Source organism: Rattus norvegicus, chromosome 5 (assembly GCF_021556685.1).
Source record: "Rattus norvegicus strain SHRSP/BbbUtx chromosome 5, alternate assembly SHRSP_T2T, whole genome shotgun sequence".
Classification (NCBI taxonomy): domain Eukaryota; kingdom Metazoa; phylum Chordata; class Mammalia; order Rodentia; family Muridae; genus Rattus; species Rattus norvegicus.
Window position 1 is genome coordinate 43,892,344 of NC_141538.1, and position 24,390 is coordinate 43,916,733.

At 41.4% G+C, this 24,390-nt stretch overlaps 1 protein-coding gene across 4 annotated transcripts in view; it reads left to right on the top strand.

Annotated features, from left to right (window-relative positions):
* The window catches only part of Gpr63 (G protein-coupled receptor 63), a 48,225-nt gene extending 31,497 nt beyond the window's left edge, over positions 1–16,728 (top strand). For all 4 annotated transcript variants that reach the window (NM_001436658.1, NM_001436657.1, NM_001106640.3 and 1 more), the window contains 1 exon segment: positions 11,288–16,728. In NM_001436658.1, coding sequence (NP_001423587.1) covers positions 11,436–12,713 — 1,278 coding nt within the window. In that variant the 5' untranslated portion in view covers positions 11,288–11,435 and the 3' untranslated portion in view covers positions 12,714–16,728.
* Positions 16,729–24,390: the final 7,662 nt, after the last annotated feature.

Sequence of the window (24,390 nt, forward strand, 5' to 3'; positions counted from 1 at the left end):
ATGATGATCATGGACTCACTCTCTGAAGCTGTAAGCAAGCCGCAATTAAAGATTTCCTTTATAACTTTCCTTGTTTGTGAGGTCTCTTCACAGCAACAGAGCAGTAAAAGACAGAAGTTGGTACCCAGCCCTGGTTATGGCTGACAAGCCTGACAATGATTTTTTTTTTTTTTAGAGAAATATAAAAGACAGTGGGATTTCGTATTAGAAAAGTAGTTGCTTTAAGTTGGGCAAAATGGGCCAGTCTAGAAGGAGTCTGGAAGACCGCACTGGTGACAACAAGAGGTTAGCTGGACTAGAGACCATTCTTAATGATATTTTGGCAAACGGCATGACTGTTTTATCCTCTGAATCTGCCTGAGGCTTAATTGAAGTTTGAGACTGATCTTATTGGTAGAAGAGATTTCGAGACAACTTAATTTTCACTCTGTTGTGTGGATGCTAACTACCACTCTTAGGCAAATCTACAATGAAAAAGAACAAGTTGAACAGAAAGGAATGCAAAATGTTAAGTTTGAGGGAAAACAAGCACCAGGATATTTAATGTTGGAGCTCAGTCCTGTGCTCAAGGAAATGAGAAGTTTAAAGAAGACCCGATGCTAAATGGAATAAAGGGAGGTGCCTTAGGGAGATACCCCAGCCCCACCCCAGCCAGCTAATCCTGCAACCTGTGTAAGGAAAAGACCCAAGGGATTTCCTCCACTTAAAAATCATCAAGAAGTTAAAGCTTACGCAAATGTAACTCAGGGAGGGACCAGGTTCCATGCTCAGCAGAAGGCAGAACTTGGCAGTTTTGGCTACCTGGTTCTGGCTTTATTTATCAAGAAGGGTATGGGTGTAAAGAGTTATGGAGTTGTCTTCTGACACTGAGGAAAGCTGCTGAGACTAGGCATTTGGCAGGGAAGCCCTTGCATGGAAGCTTGGAGAGACCATTGCATGATGCTGCCTAAGTGAAGCCTGGGTTGCGTTGGAAACACCGAGATATGGGAGCTGCCAGAGACTTGGCTTGTCTGAGACCTGTGTACAGAGAATGGTACCAGACCAAGAGAGACAAGTGTGTGGCAGTTGGTCAACAAAGCCGGAAGGAGTGGGAGATCTAAAGTGTCCTTTGACATTGGGCATGGGGTTTCAGGATTTGGAGTTTGTGCTGCTGGGTTTTGGTCTTACTTTAGTCCAGTATTTCCTCACTATGCTCCTTTCATTCCGTTTTGGAATAGTAATGTATTTTCTGTGCCATGGTAGAAGCATCAATTTGCTTTCTGCTTTTGATTTTACTGGGCATTACAATGAAAAGATTGCCTTGAATCCCAGAAGAGACTTTGGACTTAGGACTTGTAAACTTTGTTGAGACCAAAAGATTATAAGGAGTTTTGAAATTGAATTAAATAGATTTTGCATTATGATGTGGCTACAAGGCTGTGGAGGTCAGGGAGTAGAGTGGTTTGAATGAGGATGGCCCCCATGGGCTCCTATTTTTGAAGGTTTGATTTCCAGTTGATGGGACTGTTTAAGAATTATTAGGGGGCGTATCCTTATTGAAGGAGTTATGTCACTAAGGATGGGTTTTAAAGCTTCAGAAATCCATGGCAGGCCAAGTCTCACCCTCTCTGTTTCCTGCTTGTGGATCAGGTATGAGCTCTTATCTACTGCTCCAGCACCGTGCCTGCCTGGCATGATGCTCCCTGACATGTTAATGGACTAACCTCCCTCCCCCCTTTTTTTTTAAAGATTTACTTATTTATTATATATGAGTACACTGTAGCTGTCTTCAGAAGAGGGCATCAAATCTCATTACAGACGGTTATGAGCCACCATGTGGTTGCTGGGATTTGAACTCGGGACCTCTGGAAGGGCAGTCAGTGCTCTTAACCACTGAGCCATCTCTCCAGCCCAGTGGCCTAACTTTGGAAACTGTAAGCAAGCCCCAATTAAATGACTTCTTTTCTAAGTTGCCTTGTTTGTGGTATCCCTTCACAGCAATAGAGCAGTTATTCCAAAAATCTTCTGAAGGTTCACAGTTTTAATAGTGATGAGTAAAAAAGTCCAATTTCCCGGGAGAGAAGAAAGAAAAGAAGAAGAAATCTCCAGAACATAGAATGGAAAAGAAAATCAGAAAAAGTGCCAGGTGACCCGCTCAATCAAGCTGGCCTGATATTGAAATGCTTGAAACTGTTAAAGGCCTTAAAGGATAAAGAATGAGAAGGTCACTGCACAGGTTCGAGTCTTTGTCAGTGACACAAACTAGAGTCATTGTGGAGGAAGGAACCGCCACTGAGGAAAAACCTCCACCAGACTCTCTCTCTGGTAAGCAGGGCTGTGCGGAGTTTTCTTGACTGATTGGGAGAGTCAGCGCACTATGGGTGGTGCAGCCCAGTGGGCAGGTGGTCCTGGGAACCGTGAGAAAGAGCTGAATGGAGAGCCAGGCAGGAGGCAGCTTTTATCTTTGGAGCCTTAGTTCCTGCCTTGGCTTCTCTTGTGTCCTGTAAGCCAAATAAACCCTTTCTTTTCCTGACTTGGTTTTGGCCTGTGTCTTATCACAGCGACAGACAGAAAACTAGAAAAGTCACCAATATCATAGAAGCTTTTATCATGCCGGAGAGATAATCTCCAGCATAATGGGACTTTGGGTTGAAGAATCATGAGGAACTAGCAAAATGGATTGAGACAGCTTTCGAAGTAGATTGATCTTGGCGAAACTTAAGAATGTCAGGTGATGAACAGATTAATGCTTCTAGAGAGAAGTAGCATCATCTGCCTCCCATTCGCCTCTCAGTACGTTGCTCCCTTTCCTGTTGTGGGGGAGAAAAGCCTCCTAGGATGTTATTTTAAGCCGTTTTTTGTTTCAAGTTGGGAAGGTGAGGAAGCCATCATTATTCTCAATCTATGGCTCTCCTTCCTACCTGTCTGTCAGGGAGCTGTCTAACTCCTAGTCCCTAACACTCATAGAATGACATTATAGACTAAGGGTAGTGTTTGTCTCCATTGAGGTGTAGTAGAGGAGTAGGAGTGATGGGGATGTGTCCATGGAAGGCCGTGCCGTGTTGGTGAGAGAACTGTTGTGTATCTGGACTTTGTCACTGTTAACATCCTGGTTGTGAAACTGCCTAGTGTTATGAGGCCCTGGGAAAGCAGGGCAAGTGGGATCTCTGGCTTATTTCTTTTAACTGTGTGTAAGCTTACTGTTATCTGAAAACACAGATTTTCACTGGAAAAAAAAACCTCATTTCTTCATTCTGTGTGTAGTTGAGATTCCAACATCCAGATACTATTTAAAAACCTGGAGAGGATATGTTTAAGTTGGAGCTAAAGGACTCAGCAATTGGTTTAAAATTAATTTACTGTGTCCGTCTATGGATTCGTTAAGAATCAATTCATAGGAAAGCATTGGCTGGAGTTATTTGCATCTTGTATGCATTTCTTTAGTGTTTTTGTTTCCTAAAACCTAATATGAAAGACAGTAAAAGGCATGGTGGAGGGTGTTTGTTGGTTCCTCTCCCTCCAACTGTGTTTTGTGTACATTTCTTATCTTTGTAGTAGTGTCTTTAAAAATTAAACCCATTTTTGAAGTATAAATAGGGACAGTCTGCCCATTTTCCTGGGTGCTGTTTCCATCCCAACACACCAACAAGGGCACGCTCCCTGCTTTACTAGCTAAGTGAAGGTGTCAATGGTAGTCTGTAACCATTCCTGAAGTTGGAACAGCTTCAGTTTGGTAAATGGTGCTGCAAAGGCTTGGTGACTGAAACAATTTAGCCAACACCCCCCTTGGACCTGTTCTGTTTAGTGTGCATGGATATCACCTCAGTGTCCTGAAAAAGATAGTCCCAGTTCGGTAGATACGGATCATGTAGGTATTTCTTGCAAGCTTTCATGTTGCTGTCCCTTGAATACCCTTTAATAGCAAGTTTCTGCAGGCTCGCTCTTTCTTGTGTGTATTTTTGGAAGGAAGAAGTAATAGGGAGATGAAACGAAGAAACCTTCTGGCTTCACATTAAAGAACTCTCCTCAATGCATATACATATATACACACAATGATGGTGAAAAATAGGCCACGAAGTTGAAGGAGAACATGGAGGGGTAAATGGGGAAATTTGGAGGGAAGAAATGTAACTGTACTAAAATCTCAAAAATAAAGTTAAAAGTATCTGTCATTATAGTTTAGTATATTAAGACTTGTAAACTCTAAGATGTCTTTGTAAGCCTCAAAGTAGCTTTTAAAAATGACAATTAAGTGCTGGAGAGATGGCTCAGTGGTTAAGAGCACTGACTGCTCTTCCAAAGGTCCTGAGTTCAAATCCCAGCAACCACATGGTGGCTCACAACCATCTGTAATGAGATCTGATGCCCTCTTCTGGTGTGTCTGAAGACAGCTACAATGTATTTAATAAATAAATAAACCTTAAAAAAAGAGTCATTTAAAAATGACAATTAAAACAATTAGAGTTGGGTTGGGGATTTAGCTCAGTGGTAGAGCGCTTGCCTAGCAAGTGCAAGGCCCTGGGTTCAGTCCCTAGCTCCGAAAAAAAGAAAAAAAAAACAGAGTTTTTTGTTATGTAGGCCTGGCTAAGACAAGGATTTTGAAAAAACCTATTTGTTTGCTTTTAAAGAGGGAGTAGTAGCCAAAATATACTTAAAATAGTAAAAATGCTTTGGTGTGTACATTTACATACATATACTTATGTACATACATATATAATGTATAAAATTGTTTTTCCTTGAGATACTAAACTCCTTATTCCAAAGGAGATATATATATATGAACATATCAAGAAGCACACACACATACACACACACATATATGGATATAAGAATAATCCATATCCTGAAATAAAAGTAATTATCTCTTAAAAATTTATGTCCTCTGATGCCCTGGGGAGGGTGGTATCCAGGGGTCACCCTCTCAGTGGTAAAGCGGGGAAGAACTCTGTGAGGGGGGAACGAGAGGGGAGCAACATTTGGGCTGTAAATAAATAAAATAATAAAAAAAGCCTTATACCCTCAAGCAATAAGTAGCATGTTTATTTTTAATAAGCTAAGATTTGAACATTTAAAGAAGAGAGGTGGGTGCAATGCTAAGAGACAGAAAAACAGAGATAGCTGTTGCTAGCCATGAAGTCCCCCCACCCCAAGAGTGTCAGCAACCTGTTCTGCAGGACATAGAACCTGGCGAGTACGCTGAAGTCACTGAAAGCCAGAGGAGCCATTGGACGCTGGTGGGTAGACAGTTCCCTCACCCAACCCTAGCCCTCCCAACAGCTGCCCCCATGAAAGCACCAGGATTGGGCACCTTCTAGGATTCATGCTCTAGTGTGGCTTACTCCAGGGTATGCGTTCTTCCCCCTGGACAGTTGTTCTTCCTTGAGATAGTAAATTCCTTATTCCAAAGGATAACATATCTTTGCTTGTATGATCTCTGTCTTGGTATTTTTTTTCTATCACCTTTCCCAGAGACACCTTCACCACTGAGCGAAGAAGAACATTTAACCTGTCTCTGTAGTCTCAGGTACTCTGAAGATGTTCATCAGATTGTCCTGAGGCCGGGTCATTCTTCCTCACCTCACAGCTTACCCCGTCTTTAATGACATTGTAGCAAAGTGGGAAGGGAACCATAGTTGTCAGAATCTGTTAGGGAGATGGTTCTGTTCCTGTACTAACCTCAGTGGCAGCTGGATCACTCAGCTATATAAGGGGTTCTCATAGACTTAGGTCTTTTGCATGTTTGTATTGAGATAGTCTTGCTGGGTAGCCTGTGTTGGCATGGAATTTATTAGATATCCCAGGTTGGCCTCATACTCAAGTCGATACTCCTGCCTCCGGCTCTAGAGTGCTAGGATTTTAAGCCTGAGTTTCTACCCTCTGTTTTGAGTTTCCACTCTCAATTTTAGACTCGGGGCCTTCTATCTTTCTTTCAGTGAACATATATGTATGTGTGTGTGCATATGTGTGTTTGTTTATGTGTCCAAGTGCACATACAAGTGAATGCAGGTAGAGGCCATCAGTTGACATCAGGTGTCTTTCTCTATCACCCTCCACTGTCAATTTGAGAATGATCTCTTTATTGAACCCAGATCTCACTAATTCAGCTAGACTTGCTGACCAGCGAGCCTGGGGTATCCTCCTGTCTTCATCTCTCAAACTTTGAGACGACCTGTGTGTGGCACCAAGCTCCACTTCTGTGTGGGTGACTGCTGGGGCCTCAAACTCAGGTCCCCATGCTTAGCAGGAACGTTTTCATCTGAGACATCACCTAAGCCCTAGACTCTGGCTTTACTAAGTTATAATTTGGAGGCCTCATTTTAATGCTCTCTTTTAAATACGTTGAATATATTTATGGAGATTCAAAGCAATTATTTCTCTTTTCTTCTAAGAGTAATCAAAGCATAATATAATTTATGAAATAGAAAATAGAAAAGCACCGTGTGCATATATGTGTTTGTGTATGTGTCCAAGTGCACATGCAAGTGAATGCATGTAGAGGCCATAAGTTGACATTGGGTGTCTGTTAACATTCACATTTGACATCTGGGTAATCACCCTCACCCCCTTTTCACAACTGAAATAGTTGTGGTACGCATGCAGTGTTAGTGCCCATTCAAAGAGCATCACATTGTAAGCATTCCTCTGTGTATTGCAGGTCTGTGGCTTCAAGCTACTTGATTACGTCTTACTGAGTTAATAAGGTGCCTAAGCATTGGCTGTTTAGGTTGAAATATCCCTGATATGTGGCCAAGTTTGCAATCTGCGTAGCTAAGTGGGAAGCAGAAATAGTTGATTAGGAAAAGAAAATATTCTTTCTACTTGCAAGTATTCCTTGGTAAGTTTATTGTTATGTCTATATCTTGAAAATGTGTGAAAGATTTCTGATACTCAAAGAACTTCATGCTGGAGTAGTATTTTACCGGTAGGTAATTATACTTACAGAATACATTTAAGGAAATCCAAATTGCTGGATTTAAAAAAAAATGTTGTTGACTGGCTTGCTCCCCATGGCTTGGTCAGTTTCCTATCTTAAACTCTCCAGGATGACCTGCCCTCCTCAGTCGAGGTTCCATTTTCTGAGGTAAACGTAGGTTTGTGTCCATTTAACAGAAGCTAACCAGTACAATGACTGCTCACCAAGTGCAGTCACGCAGAAGTACAGACCGGACCATGGTGATGGAATGAAAGAAGGGTCTGGCTCGTGCAGAGATCAGGGCCTTCTGTGGGCCCTGCACTCCTACCTTCATGCTCGGCATAGATACACACATAGACACCCAAGGCTAGAACTCAAGAACTTGGTTTGGGCCATAGAAACACTCCTGTGTTTACATGACCAGGAGAGAAAATGAAAAAGAGGAGATGAGAAGTAACAAACAAAGTAAGAAGAGTGCTTATTCTTCCTTAGGTGTACGAAAACAAAGCTTTTCACCTTTGTTACACATGGATTTTTGGGTGATGTTATGGTCTCATTGTCGATTGTTTCCATCAAAATGCATGCTAAGGGTTGATCCCTAGCACAGCACTGTTGGCGAGTGGTGGGACTTTTGTATTCAGGGGATCTACTGCCTTGTGGAAGTGAGTTTTCACTTTGTAGACTGAACTGGTGACCATGACAATTGGTTGCCCAGGGCAGGGCTGCCTGCCTGTGTGGGTAGTCTAGTCTAGAGTCCAGCACTCAGGGAAGGAAGTGAAAAAGAACTACCATTTCCATGCAGGGTTGGCATTTTTTGATCCCAGCGGCAGCCTGGACACTTCCTTTTCCCAGCTTGGTACTAGGGGGTTCAGCTGTGCCACAGCCTGCAGCTACTTGAGTAGAAATGTGTGCTTGCCTCTGATTGCACACTGGGAGGAAACGTCGGCCTGATGAGAGCTTCCAGCGTCTTAGCTTTCAATCCCTTGTTTTCAGTCTCACCTGAGCTTTCCGAAGTCCTCACTGGTCAGACTCTTTCTGGAGGTCTGCGCATATTTTACTTTCTTCAAATCAAACTTTTCTGGGAGTTTGGAGATGAACTGCTTCTCTCTCCTGCTTTGTGAGGTCAGTTACCTTAATACCATCTGTTTTGTTTATTTTCCTCAAACAACAGCAAAACTATTCGTTACTAATGGAGTTTAAATTTATAAATTCTATTCTTTTTATATTGATATTAAATCTATTCAAAGTGAATTTCAAGATCCTTATATCCTTGGCTCTCTTTAATTCAAAATCTAGGACCTTTTTAAAAACAATTTTCCTTTCAGTAACTGGAACAGAGCAGTAAGTTTCTGAAGGCTGAGTTATAAGTCAATGAATTGAGTTAGAAGTTTGTGTATGTAGTAATGGGGGGCTTGGCAAAAAACAAAACAAAAAAAAACCCACTTTGGTTGTCTATGGAGCTATGAAAAGTTAAAAAGCACATTTTGAGTTAGTATTTTGCTTTTGTTTCTTTCCAGTTTAATTGCTGTTCCTTATGATAAAAAAATCTAGATCTAATCAGTTAATTTTGCCATTCAGGAAGTTGAATCCAAGGCCTCTTGCATGCTGGGCAAGTGCTCTACCACTATTTCTCTCTCTCTCTCTCTCTCTCTCTCTCTCTCTCTCTCTCTCTCTCTCATTCATATATATACATATACATACATACATATATACATATACATACATACATATATATACATATACATGTATACATACATATATACATACATATATATACATACATATACATATACACACACATACACACACACACATATATATATATCCATATATATATATATATGTGTGTGTGTGTGTGTGTGTGTATGTAACGCAGGAGAATGTATATGCCATTTGACCTATAGAGGTCAGCTATGGGAATCAGTTTTCTCCTTCTACCACATGGGTACCAATGTGAAGATCACATTCACATTGTTGGGCTTGGTGGCAAGCACCTTTACTCCCTGAGCCACATTGCCACAGTTTCAAACACTTTAACACAATTGGCCAAACATGATTTAAGCTATTACTTTATGATTAAAACACCTATTTGTCTACACAGAATTTTCCCTGGAGGTAGTTTGTAGCAAGAGAGGTTTATGTACTATGTCAACACTGTATATTTGGGGGTCTTTCTGAATAGACTGATGTGGTTATGACGAGAAGCTATAATAATCTTTGTTTCTTTCCCACTGCCCCTATGTGATCATAGACTCTGATAGTCACTAATTTAATGTGCCATTTTGTCAAGATGTGCTAGCATTTTAGAGTGATTTCTGAGGACAGATAAAATCTACTAAGAATAACTAAATTAAGCTGTAACATGAGAGGAAATGGCAAAATCAGTATTTCATGTAAACAAACTCTTGTTTTTCTCATTCATAAAAGCAATGCTACATAAGATAGTGGATTCTGATGCACAGTTGGTAGAAAGAACATGATCTGGCTATGGATGCTGGGTCTTGGATCTCACAAATGAGATCCCATCTCTTCCCTTGACAGCCCAAGAGATGGATGCACAAAATGTTGACAATTATCCTTAAAAATCAGTGACTAAGTGTAAGGCTGTGTAATGCGTTAATTGTAGTTTTGTTATAATCTTCTATGTATCACTATTTCTAATCTTTGAAGGATTTGGTGAAGGAATCTATCAGGAAATCCAGGGTTTTGTCACTAAAATGATTACCCTCTCCAATAAGGCCAACAGAAAGAGGAAACCAAGTGAGAATGTGGGTTGATAGGATCACAGATTAAGGAATCCCCATATGTAAGAAGGAAGGCTTCATAATTTGGTAAGAGCTTGGGAGTAACACTAAATAAAAGGTAAGCAGGTCTTTGAGAAAAGATAGTCAAATATCTTCGTAAGTCTCTGAATATTTACAGGAGATTCAGGTACTTTTCTACCCGTCTTCCCTAGGACCCTTGACTTTATGACTTGGTGAGCATCTCCTGTCATACTAATAGTATCAGTTCAGTCTGAGGGAGAAGAAATAGAAGTCTGCATCTCAGAAAAGATGATGGAGATGATGGACAGGCTTAGAAGAAAAGAGAGGATATGAGAAAGAGTTTAGGAAAAATGACCCCTTTCCCTGAATGGCTTTTTCTGGCATGGTTAGTGGGGAAATTCTGGAAAGGGGTGAATATGAGAAAAGAGCTTAAGAAAGAAATAGAAAGGAAAGGAGGAAATAGGGTAGAGGAGGAAGGGTTAGGAAAGAGGCAGAAGGAATAGAAAAAAGGAGGAAGAAAGACCAAGAAAGACCAAGTTCAGAGCTTAATTGAAAGAACCCCATTCTTACTTTTAAGAGCTGTCAGTCCTGAGGTGTGTTAGTACCACTGCGTTAAGCTGGAAATTGAGGTTAGGTTATTTTTAACATCCAACTTTATGCTAATGTAAAGAAGGAATAAGAATCTGTAGAAAAGAACTATTAAAATTTGTTTCCCGAAGAGATTAGCAAAATGTGCATCAATAGTGTCTGTGGAGAATTACGATACTACAAACTTTTGAAGTGTATTTTTAAAATGTTTTTATTAATTCTTGGATATTTTCATACAATCTATTTTGATTCTATTCACCCCTACTCTTCAGTCTCCTAAGATCCATTACCCGTCCCCATACCCCAACTTCATGTCTTCTTATTTAATTCAATAACCCACTGAGTCCATTTTGCACTGTTCATTTACATCTGGATATAGGGCCATGAATTAAAGTATGATCAGCGAACCAGGAACTATACCATTAAAGAAAACTCTTTCTCTCCAATGAAAACTATCAGTTATCATAGCACCTCAGTTAGGAATGGGGTCTCGTGATCCCCCTCCTACCTGCTCGAATGCTGACTGGCTTTATCTTGTGCGGGCTGTGAGTTCAGGAGTACAAAGGGGTTGTCAAATCCAAAAAGACAGTTTTCCTCAGGTCCTGGCCACCTCCAACCCTTATAGTGTTTCTGCTCATTCTTCCTCAGTGGTCTGAGCCTTAGAGAGGGCTACTGCAATCTTTTAAAAAGCATCAACCATTAAGGTTTTGATTTCCATCCTTGCTTTATTAATGCATTTCAAGATCCATCTTGCTTTATGTCCAGATCCCATAAAATTTTCATCATGTTTGGTTAAAACAACATAACAGTGATATTTTATCGATGACTAGGTAACAGAACAGAGTTTTAGAGGACTAGAAAGAAAAAGAACAATCCTACATGATAAAAGATAAAATCAAATGCCACACTATCCTGAAGACAGTTTGGTCTTAGGAGCTAAACAGGGATGTATAACCCTTGCTAGTACTTGGATGGGCAATACAACAAATTGGAGGCTATTTACTAATCGGATCTCATGTTCTTTGTTTGGGCTTACTTTCAGGCAAACAGATTCTTGTGGAAGATGGAGCTGTGTCCATTTTCCAGAATGTGCATCCGAGCCCATCAGTGGAACCTGACCTGACAGCACTGTATGGAAATGCCCGAAGAGGACCCACATTTCTGCCTGAACCTGCCACCCTCCTAAAAACATGGTTGTCTCCGGAGTGTTGACTGCTCCGGCAGTGTTGACTACACCCCATACTGGGACATCCAACATGACATTTGTAGTCTATGAAAACTCCCCCATGAATATTACGGCCCCTCTACCATTTCAGCATCCTAGCCCTGGTCCACTGCTTAGATACAGTCTTGAAACCATGACTAGCACTGGATTTAGTTCCTTGGCAGTGAACAGCACAGCGGTGACTCCAGCACCAGCAGTTTTTAAGAGCCTAAACTTAGCTCTCCAGATCATTCTCTCAGCTATCATGATATTTATTCTGTTTGTGTCTTTTCTTGGAAATTTGGTTGTTTGCCTCATGGTTTACCAAAAGGCCGCCATGCGCTCTGCAATTAACATCCTTCTCGCCAGCATGGCTTTTGCAGACATGCTGCTTGCTGTATTGAACATGCCCTTTGCCCTGGTCACTATTCTTACTACCAGATGGATATTTGGGAAGTTCTTCTGCCGGTTGTCTGCTATGTTTTTCTGGTTGTTTGTGATAGAGGGTGTGGCCATCCTGCTCATTATTAGTATTGATAGGTTCCTGATTATTGTTCAGAGGCAAGATAAGCTAAATCCATACAGGGCTAAGGTTCTCATTGCAGTCTCCTGGGCAACTGCTTTTTCTGTAGCTTTTCCTCTGGCTGTGGGAAACCCTGATCTGCAGATACCTTCCAGAGCCCCACAGTGTGTATTTGGGTATACAACCAACTCCGGCTATCAGGCTTATGTGATTTTGATTTCACTAATTTCCTTCTTTATACCTTTCCTGGTGATACTCTATTCATTTATGGGCATCCTCAACACCCTTCGGCACAATGCCTTGAGGATTCATAGCTACCCGGAAGGGATATGCCTCAGCCAGGTCAGCAAACTTGGTCTCATGAGTCTACAGAGACCCTTCCAAATGAGCATCGACATGAGTTTTAAAACACGTGCCTTCACCACCATTTTGATCCTCTTTGCCGTCTTCATTGTCTGCTGGGCCCCATTCACCACCTACAGCCTTGTGGCTACCTTCAGTAAGCACTTTTACTATCAGCACAACTTCTTTGAGATTAGCACCTGGCTACTCTGGCTCTGCTACCTCAAGTCTGCATTGAACCCACTGATATACTACTGGAGGATTAAGAAGTTTCACGATGCCTGCTTGGACATGATGCCCAAGTCCTTCAAGTTCTTGCCACGGCTCCCTGGTCACACAAGGCGACGGATTCGCCCTAGTGCGGTCTATGTGTGTGGGGAGCATCGGACGGTGTTGTGAATACCTGAACTCTTGAGACCTATCTAATGATGATGGTTTTTGATTGACTGGGATTTTTTTCATATGGCTTCTAAAGTTTTATTGGTTTTAATAGTATGTGTGCGTGTGTGGGGGCATGTAAACGGAATGGTAAATACTTTGCTCCTCAAACCAAGGTAATACTGTAAGAAAGTGGTCACATATGTTTACCTCTAGGTTAAGAAAATTTTAGCGCACGCGTGCGCGCGCGTGTGTGTGTGTATGTGTGTGTGTGTGTGTGTGTGTGTGTGTGTGTGTGTGTTGGGGGTGGATTTTGTTAGTTCAGTTGACTGGTTTTATTTTTGTAGCATGAATCAGGATTGTGCTTCATTGAACTTGCAGTTAACTTGAATTGTAGGTGGTTTTTATGCTGCTGAGGTAAGCTTGGTTGAGGTAATCAGTTCCTTTTCCTCTCCCACAAGCCACAGCGGCTGCTCCTTGCCATGTACTGGAGTCAAATCCCTCTGCATCTCAGTTGGTAGCTATTTAGTTGTATTTAAAAACAAAACCCGAGGAGGTTAGTGACGTTTTAAAGGTTATTACACTTTACTTTGGAGCACTTTACGAGACAATGTACAGACTCATTCGTTGTATTTCTTAGACTTGCTTTTACACATGACATGCTGTGCTGTGGGAGATCTGCGCTTATGATGTCTAGATAGACAGCTTCCATTAAAAGTGTTTTAGCTGCATGTACAGTTTTAAAGGGAACATAAACACATAGGGATTTTCCTAAGCACAACGGTGAGTTTTCAGAGCACCCAGGAAACATTGAGGAGGCACAGCACCATGGCAAACTTCATGGAGGAGCAGAATGAGAGGGTGGGCTGGTCCAGCCTGTGGTCATCCTGCTGATTCAAACATCGTTACCAACTTAGAGTGGGGGGACCACCACTCTGCAGTGGTGCGGTATGCACGGAATTGCGCAGTTTTTTCTCATGGCTTTTTTTGTGAGGTAGGTATCATATATTTCCTCTCTAAAGGTGAAGAAGGCCAAGTTTCCGAGGGACAAAAATCCTGCCCAGAGATTTTGGAATTTGGCAGAGCTGGGCTCCAGACATCTGAGATACAGACACAGATCTTCCCCTGTGCCACCTAGACCCCTCACTCACCTTCAAGCTGCTATACTCAAGGGGAACTTCACTACTTCACTTCACATATTCTTTTTTTGTTCTCTCTCTCTCTCTCTCTCTCTCTCTCTCTCTCTCTCTCTCTTTCTCTTTTCCTTTCTGAGACATCATTTCATGAAGCTCAAGTAGGCCTTGAAGTTGCTATATGTCTGGGAAAGACATGGAGTTTCTAAAAGAAACAAACAGCAGACCCAGCCTTTCAAATGGAACTCAAAAATATGACGATGAATATGAATTTGAATTTATAAGGCAAGTGACTTACAGTTACTGAGTGCTCAATACAGCTGAATGGGGGGTCTTACCCCAGCAGCTTTGGAAGTTCCTAGCAATTCAGCTGATCAGTAGTAGGGCCTTTTGCCTCAGGGCTTGCCTCAGCAGAGTAAGTTGTGAACAAACTCAGGTAAGTCTTCCACAGTGAAGAGACGATAAACCCTGGTCTGAGCTTAGATTAACTGTGATAGATCAGGCTTTGGATTTCTCATTCTTTTTCTTTAGTTGTCTGCCAGTGCTGGTGCATCCAGAACCTTCATCAGCTTCTCAGTTACCCATGGTACAGACAGAACAGCCAGCAGGAGCGGAACTGCAGACTGAAGGCAAGAGGCCTTCTGACTGTCCTGGGCTAAGGCAGTATCTTAACTCAGTTGGACAGCACCTTTTCGGAATTTTACTGCTTTCTGAGCCACTGGGAAAAACAAGCCTGGGTTCCTTCAATTACAGAAACCCAAGTTAGTTTGCAAGAATTGCTAAGGTTTTACCCAACCCTGAGGTTTTTTTATTGTCTGTCCTTGTTGCCCCTCCCACTCTCCCATATACAAGTATAGTTGGAAGAGCCCAGCCAACGGCATAACTATTGTCTGGTCTCCAGTATTACTTTACATTTGCTTTGTTAGCTCTTTTCTTAAAATGGGTGTCTGATGCTCTCTGGCTTCGTGATCAGGAATTGGGATGTTGGAAATTTGTTTGCAACACCAAACACCTGGGAAATCCTGATTTTGATGCCATTTGAGGCAATTGCAATGGTGTTGTAATTCACCAGCTGCTTAAATAGCTTTAGGGACTAGTGAACACTATTTGCCACATTATGTTAAGGTCACTGCATATGTTAGCCACCTACCTCTTTGATTTCTAATTTATATTTAGCAAAGGTAAATATGTCTTTGTCCGTTAGGATATTAGTAGATATTAGCAGTACATTGAAATGCATTTTGTTTTCCATTGCCAATGTAAACTGAATTTTAAAGGCCGATATTAATACAGATGTTGAAAGTTCAACTTTCAGGAAAGACAGCGTTGTGAATATCGATGCATACTGGTAGCTTTTGAGTCTTCTTTTGTGACTCTAGTTGAACTTGGTTTCACATCTGTGTTCTTGCTTATGTGCAGTTGAAGGTACTGTCTTCTGGTTCATAGGCAGCTACACTTGGGGAGTGCTCTGGGAAGACTGCAGAGCCAACATGAACAGCCATGGGGGAGGGGACATTGAATCGTAGCTCTCTTTACACTGGATAATCTGGTCAGACTACAGTTTACACATCACTTTAACTATTTTAATTATATATACATTTTGAAAGTTTTAGGAAAAAACACTATGGTGCAACATTAAGGAATTTAGGTATAAAATTGCACATTGCCTATTATTCTGTCATTTCTTGATGGGGAAAACACCACTACTAACCACTGCTGACTGACATAATCAGAAAAGTTTTCCTTCTAGCTAATAGGATACATGAAAGAGATAAGAAAATATTTGTTGTTGTTAAAAAACAAAAAAGAGTGAAGAGAAATTTCAAATAGTTTGCAGCAGTAATATTTAAATTTAATACATGTTTGAATATCCTCAGGAAGGCTAACAATACAAATTCCTGGGCCCCTGGGTCAATGGTTGGATGCAGGAATGTTTATTTCTGTTGAGTATTTTGCCTGATTCTGGTTCAGATGGTCCCCAGAGCACAGTTACAAGAAACACTCCTGTAGAAAATAAGAATATCATTTAAACACTGTTTGCGTTATCTTAAAGTAGTTGTGTGTTAGGAGCCAATGGTGATACACAATGAAAGGAAGTCTCCATGATGGGTGCCTTCTGGTTGGTTTGTATGCTGGTGCAGATTTGGCCAGCACCAGCTTTACTTTCTTTTCACTGGTGAAGTCTGATGAACCATGTGGTTTCACAGTAGGGGTCAACGAATGACTCACTAATTGTAAGTCATGACTTCCACAAGGCTAATTAGTATAGTATTTTTTCCTGCAGATGTCTCTATAGGGCATCTCTTCATTATATGTAATTTCCTGGGGAGAGAGGGGGAAATGTAAAGGCTCATCTGATTCCTAATTCTCTGCTCAGACCAGTTGTTCAGCTGAAGCATGAAGTGAAATAAGATAATCTTTAAATCTTCGTACTTTTGTTGGTGACAGAGATATTTAATTTCTTTGATCTTTGCTTTGTTTACATGAGAATGTATAGGTATAGATCACAAACATTTCCACCTGCTTGCTATTTTATTCTGTCATGATTTTTATTTGACTTCAAATTACTAATAGTTTCAAATTTATTTCCATAACCATAATTTTGATGAACTGAACTTCAACTCCATTGAAGACACAACTTTTATAATAATAAAAATATCAAAGCACATGTTTGTTATCGCAAATAAATGTTAGTACACTTCTTAGCTATCTATAGGTACTTGTCATTTGTAATTAAAATTAATTTATTTTAAAATGGCACCTAGCCTTTAAATGAATGAAAAGCTTTTAATTTGAGGTTGTAACATTTAAATATCAAAAGTATGTTTATTTGTTAATATTCTTATTACAACCAAGAAAAGAGCTACCAATAAGAAAATGAATAAATGTTTACTATTTCTAAAGTGGAGTTATTGTTTTTTTTCTTTAAACACTTCATTTCATCCTAGAAAATTGTGTTATGAAGAATGGAAATCCAAGTTTCCTTTCAAATTCTGCTCCCTTTGGGTTCTTGGTTTTAAATTAGCTGTCCAATCTGTTTGCATATGACTGTGTTCTAGTTTTAGAAGTTTTTGGAGTAGCTCTGACTGAAATGGAATTTGACAGAAGATGATGAGTGTTAAGAAACAGTCAGGAAATTCTGTCTAGGAGGGTTTTGAAAATGGACTGCTGAGTCATTTAAAATTATTAGCATTTGTGAAGTCAAAGCTGCTGCTATTCGGATGATATGATTCATGCTGCAACTCCAATTCCAGAAATCCCTTTAGATAAATACAGGGAGTATTTATCTAAATACGAGATTTGTGGCTCTGTGCCCATTGGATATGAGGACATGATTTCCTGTCTTTCATGTGCAGCTGAATGTATTTCTTCATTAAACTTACAAAAAAAGGTTACACTGACTATATAGTCATTGTTTTCTTCTGAAACAAAAGTAAGAGCAACTTAGCAGAACAGAATCCCAGGCTGCGTTTGGAGCTATTCATATCTGTGAAAACAATGGATCCATGTTTCTTAGGGCCGGCGCCCAGCAGCTTCTACCTTAAAACATAAAAGTATATGCAGTTGGCTTTACTGCAGGATGAAAACAAGTCCCATGGCTGTGTGGAATTGTATCTGACCAGAAAGAGAACTCTGATGGGACATTATGGCATTTATTGAAAAAGTTAGTTAACATAGTTTGTAGGGCTGGCTATGCAGAACCACATCACAGAATGGACGGGCAGACTGATTCAAATGAGAGGTGCCCCTGGCTGGAATTTGGAGAAAATTTAGCTCTGGCTTTTAAGGATTTTAATTAATTCAGAGGGATCTACCTGCTCCTCATTTTCATTGCTAGGATGACAGGAACATGTGTTATTAAGCTTGGGTCCTCCTCCTCCTCCTCCCCTTTCTACTCTTTTCTCCTCCCTCCCCCCTTTTCTCCCCTCCTCTCCCTTTCTCCTCCTCCCTCCTCTTCCTTCCTTTCTCTTTTCCCTTGCTCTACTTCCTCCTTCCTCATTCTCCCTCCTTCTCCTTCCTCTTCCTTCCCCTTCCTTCCTTCCTTCCCCCCCCTCCTCCCCCATGTGAGTTCTGGGAATCAGATTCAGGTCCTTATTCTTGCCAGGCTTTCCCAACTTTACCAACCGACTTATTTCTGTAGCCCTAATGGATTTATTTTTGTTAGTATAGTGGAGAGTCATGGAATGTTTATGTTTAGTTACTTATGATTTTAATATGTTAATCACACAAGCCTAACCACTAAGGAAAAGGATATGTTTATAGAGAACCAAATAGGCTGATGTGGTGAGGTAAGGAATTGCTGCTTCTCAGTAGTTAGACCTGCAATGTGATCAGAGCCTGGGCTTCCTGAAATCCTGGAGCTGACGCTACCCTCCACCTGTTCTGGAATTCATTTTTATCTATCACCTTTGATCCCTTGACTGGAGACTCTTTGGGAAGTTGGTTGTTGCAGACATTTCTTTCTTCTTTGATCTCTCTCTGGGCTGTTCTTATTAGCGTAGCATCTATGAAGGATACAGAAAACATTTTCCCACGACAGGGAGAAAGACAGATTTTTTTTTCTCGTGCAACTTCACCTAAAGTATAGTCTCAAAAGCTGTGGTTCTCCTTCTTTAAAAGGGGAACAAGAATACCCTTGGCAGGGAAGAGAGAGGCAAAGATTAAAACAGACACAGAAGGAACACCCATCCAGAGCCTGCCCCACATGTGGCCCATACATATACAACCATCCAATTAGAAAAGATGGATGAAGCAAAAAAGTGCAGGCCGACAGGAGCCGGATGTAGATCGCTCCTGAGAGACACAGCCAGAGTACAGCAAATACAGAGGCGAATGCCAGCAGCAAACCACTGAACTGAGAACAGGACCCCCGTTGAAGGAATCAGAGAAAGAACTCGAAGAGCTTGAAGGGGCTTGAGACCCCTTATGAACAACAATGCCAAGCAACCAGAGCTTCCAGGGACTAAGCCACTACCTAAAGACTATACATGGACTGACCCTAGGCTCCCACTGCATAGGTAGCAATGAATAACCTAGTAAGAGCACCAGTGGAAGGGGAAACCCTTGGTCCTGCTAAGACTGAACCCCCAGTGAACGTGATTGTTGGGGGGAGGGCGGCAATGGGGGGAGGATGGGGAGGGGAACACCCATAAAGAAGGGGAGGGGGAGGGATTAGGGGGATGTTTGCCCAGAAACCGAGAAAGGGAATAACACTCGAAATGTAAATAAGAAACACTCAAGTTAATAAAAAAAAAAAAAAGCTGTGGTTATCTTAGATTGTAAGAGACCACAATATTTTAGGTTACTCTGTGGGAAGACTACTATTGCTGAGCAATAAATAGGCTCTATGTAATCTTAAGACGAATGGCTTCTCAAAAAAAATCATAAAACCAAATGGAGGCAGAAAAATGAAGTCAGGTCTCAGAGGTATAATGATAGCAACAAACGAGTGACCTCTCACTTCTATTTCTTCTTGGGTTCACAATTTTTTGGATGCTACCATTCTTGGTGGCAAGAGCTCTATGTTTGCTGTTTCTGTCTTCTATTATGGCTGCTCACACAGAGTAGTATGCCCAAAAGTCCAGTGAACCTTCTGATAACAGAATCTTGGCGAAATCCTAGGCTCTAAGCTGGGAAAGCTGAGTCAGGGCCCAGGCCTTAAGTCTTGCAGTCCAATGACATACTTACTGCATGATTTCTTCCTTAAAGGGAGGACGTGATCCTGGTCGTTGCTTTTATTTTAAGTTTTCCCTTTGATGTGTCAAGTAAGGTGAGGAATGAATGCACCCAAGGGAGATGGTTGGTAACTTAGTTTTCTGGAACTGGAAAACCTGAAGAATGGTCTACAAGTGTTTGACCCTGTGATTTCTAGTGCACAGCACAGAGGAATCCATCTGCCACATTCCTTTAAGGCTAGTCTGTGACTTTGTCTTGGGGTCTTGATTAAATGTGTAGGACCCTCTGCTTTTCAAAGGACAGAGGGAGGATGTGACTCGTGATGCTCATTCTGAAGGACTGTGCATGCCAGGCACTGTGTGCCTACCTGAAAGCTGTGCTTGCCTCTGTTCTGTGTGGTCTAAGTGTCTTTGTAAATGAATGATGATGGGGATACGGACAGATGTGTACCATAGCTAGGAAGCTATGGTGTCTTGAAAATGTGCCTGGGAAAGCTTTCTTTTGATAGTTTTTGACATCTATATGTCAGATACCATTTTTTTAACACTTCCCACAGCTCTGTGGATTTGAAATCACTTGCACCACAGATTTGGCAGGACTCTACACATTTCTTTTCAGCTGTTCTTCCTGATTGGAGCTATTAATAGCTTTAGGGAAGTGTATAATTATCTCAAAGTAGGAGCTAAAGATAAAAAGCTGCTTGAGATTTCAAAGGAACATTTAATAGTTGTTATTATGTAACATTTATTAATATGCTCACTATGATCCATTGTCTTTGCCAGGAAGACACTGGGAAGAAAGAGTCAATCCCGGATGTGACACATGGATGAATAGACGCAAAGGTATATTAGCATCCTCTCAGAACAGTCAGTCCCTTAGTTAAAAAGAAGAAAGAGAGTTTAGAGAAAGAAAAGAAGGCAGCCAAATCATACTGGAGCCTTGTACATGTACAGAGAGCTTACACACACCAACCATTCTGTAAAACAAAGATGGCTGGTCCCCTAAGAGCAGAGTTATAGAAAACACATGGGGTCGTTGCTCTAGGTTTTCAAATCAGCTCAGAAGTTTGTTTGGCCAAGGTAACTACTGTCTCTGTTCCATGAATAAGGAAATACTAAAGATTTAAATACTAAATGAACAAGCAGTACTGGCTAAAGCAAAGTTTATAAGTAGTAGTTACATCTGTCAGCTCCAGGCTGAGGCTGTTTACTGCACTTTAAAAACCATAGAGCGCCACACCAAGTCACATCAAGGCGGCCATCATTATTTTAATGTTTGAAAGGTGATGCAGATACTGTACTACCTTATCCCAACTGTCCCATAATTGGATATCAGACAATCAGGGGCATTACCGAATTTGTTCAAAATTGCTAGTCCAGAGATCTCTTCCTGTCTCAAGCGATTGCTTTCTAAAGAAGCCATCATCAAGTTTTCACTTCACAGTAACTTTCCTTCTATGCTGTGACAGACCATGGTGATTCCTTGTAGTCCCTGTAATTTGACATGTAGTCTTCCAGTGATCATTGTCAGTAGAATAAATATCTCCAATGCCAGCCATCTTCTAGTTTGTGATATTACCATAAACCGTAGAAACACAGCTCCAGGCTAAGGAGAGAGAAAAGAGTGCCAAGGACAGATTTGTAAGACAGGCATAGAGACCTCAAGAAACTGGTAGCTGGAGGTTAGGGTAGACATTGTCTAGATTTGGACGTTTTCTTTATGCCTTTCGAACTCCATTGTCACTCAAGGAAAGGAGATCTTTGCTGCCCTGTCTGCCCAATTGATCTCATTATCTCCACACTCAGCAACCCAATCCACTTATGGGCCTTCTGACTTAAACCTCCTCACCCACTTCTCTGTTTGGAATGGCTTCCTCTGTTCACCTAAAAGATGGGACTTGCTTCTCTAACAGTTAGTTCTGCTCCTTTTTAAAATCCCATTACAATTGTTTCTGTACCTGTGTGTTCTCAGTTTCCTGATGAAACCCTTCTTCCTAACAAAGTCCTTCTTACTTTGATATTCTTGTCTTTTGTCTAATTGAGTTTAGTAAAATTTGATTGTGTGTGTGTGAGGGGGTATGTGCTGTGTGTGTGTGTGTGTGTGTGTGTGTGTGTGTGTGGTATGTGCTGTGTGTGTATGGTGTGGTATGTTTGTGTGTGTGTGTGTGGTATGGTGGTATGTGCTGTGTGTGTATGGTGGGGTATGTGTGTGTGTGTGTGTGTGTGGTATGGTGGTATGTGCTGTGTGTGTATGGTGGGGTATGTGTGTGTGTGTGTGTGTGTGTGGTATGGTGGTATGTGCTGTGTGTGTATGGTGGGGTATGTGTGTGTGTGTGTGTGTGTGTGGTATGTGCTATGTGTGTATGATGTGATGTGTGGTGTGTGGTGTGTGTGTGTTTGTGTGTGGTGTGTGTGTGTTTGTGTGTGGTGTGTGGTGTGTATGTGTTTGTGTGTGGTGTGTGTTTGTGTGTGTGTATGATGTGATGTGCGGTGTGTGGTGTGTGTGTATGTGTTGTGGTGGTGTGTGTGTGTGGTGTATATGTGTGTGGGTGTGGTGTGTGTATGGTGGTTTGTGTGTGTGTGCGGTTTGTATGTGTGTGTGTATGTGTGTGGTGGTGTTGGTGGTGGTGTGTGTGTGTGTTTGGTGTGTGTGTATGGTGGTGTGTGTGTTTGTGTCTATGTGTGTATGTATGGTGGTGTGTGTGTGTGTGTGTGTGTGTGTGTGTGTGTGTGTGTGTGTATGTACACGTGTACTCATTTTTAGGCCAAGGGTTGACATTAGTTGTCTTCCTCATTTGCTCTCCAACTTATTTTTTTGAGACAGTTTCTCAATGAACCTGGAGCTCACTGAGTTAACTAGACAATAATCCTCTTGTGTTCATCTCCCTAGTGCCTAGCTTTTATGCGGTCCCAAACCTAATTTCAAGTCATCACGTTTGTGCATGAAGCACATTACCAATTGGCCCACCTCTCCAGTCCTCACATTTTTTCTGAAAGCAAGAACATATACTTGTCTCTGTTTTCTTATGATACCCATTCCTCAACTTAGTTCGGTCATGTTCTAGTACTTCTGCTTTCTACTGTCAGCAGTGATGTCCACTGTAGCAAATTTAAAGGATGGTTAGAATGATGAGCCCCTTTCTATCGTCCCCATATAAATTCCAGTGTGCTAATATGCAGCGAGGATGTGAAAGAGTGTGTGAAACACCTGGGAAGTGTTTATGGACCACACCTAGAACTTGCACTTGTGACTAATACTCATGTTTTGTGGATAGAATTTGGCCATGTAGGTGTATTTTCCTGAAATAGAGACTAATAAACTTGTAGCTTTGTGTCCCAGTTTCCTGATGAAATTCTTCTTCCTAACAAGGTTCTTCTTACTTTGATATCTTTGTGAAAAAGAAACGAGTGCTGGTTAAATCAGTGTTTATTTGTTTGTCTGAACAAAAACCAGGAGTTCTGGCCATTTCCTCAAGAGGAGAAATTTTCACCCAGGACGATGGGCTTCCTTTCCTTTCTGTGTACTAGCAATTCAGAAGAGCTATTCCATATGCAGTCTAGTTGACGTGTGTGTGTGTGTGTGTGTGTGTGTGTGTGTGTTTATTTGCACATGTGTATAGATGTTGTGTATTTGCTTGTCAGTGCATCCTATGTGGAGGCTGGAGGTCAATGTCGTTATCTGTTTCACATGTTTTTAATTAACAACAACAGCAACAACAACAACAACAACAACAACAACAACAACAATAATAATAATAATAATAATAATAATAATAATAATTTGAGACTGCTTCTCTCACTGAACCTGGGGCTTACAGTGTCAGCTAGACTAGCTAGCAAGACCTAAGTATCTGCTTTTCCACTCCCCCAGCACTGGGTTTCAGATCTATCCCTTCTTGCCCCACATGCCTCTATCCCTGGCTTTCATGTGAGTGTTGGGGATCTGGATTCAGACTTTCATGCTTAGACAGTAAACACGCTAGGCACAGAGTCATTTCTTCAGCCCACTCTTCAAATACTATCTATTATTTGTTCTGTATTCCAGACTGTAAAATATGAGCGACAGTCGTATCCCGGCTGAGACGTAGACAAATCAACAGCTTTCACTCGGGACTAGCCAGAGTCTTCATGAGGCACACTGTTGATTTCCTCTTTCCCTACTGTGGCAGAAAACATGGTAACACAGCTTCAGGAAGGAAGGTTTTGATGTGCTGGCTCACTGTTCAGGGGATGCTATGCTGCTGGAGCAGCCTACAGCAGGAACATGAATAAATAGAACCATTGAGATGCCAGGCAGGAAGCCAAGGACTTGGGCTTGAATTAGGACCAGGCAACAACCAAGAATACCCAGCTGCCACAGCAAAAACACTTCCTTTGGTAATTCCCTTGTCAAGGTTCAACAGAGTCCTCAAAGTGTCAACAAGGAACAATGTGCTCTAATGAGCCAGTAAAACAACTGAGCATCCAGGAGGAATTCTGCAACTATTTCAGGCCCTAAGAGACCATTCTGTCCTGGCAAGCAATGTTCTGCCACCACCTGCCCTGCGTTCTGAGCATTGGCTCATGCGTGGCTGTGTCTTCATTGTGATCCAGGGTAAAGAGAGTCAGGGTGTCTAATATATCAAGACTTTTTGGATACACTTATGGTCGATTTACTTATTACTCTAGTTCACAAAGAAAGTTGTGTGTGCATAGTGCCAGCTGTCGAGCTAGCAGTACACTCTCATTGGTGGGGCTGGAGATAAGCAATGTAAGTGAAAGAAACAGGCTGCATATGAAGTACTAGTGGTGGGTACATTACTCTGAACTGACAGTACCAAGGAACTTACCAACTTTGTAGACATTGCACTCTACCCGTTCACAATGCCTCTTATCTGATGACTTCACAGT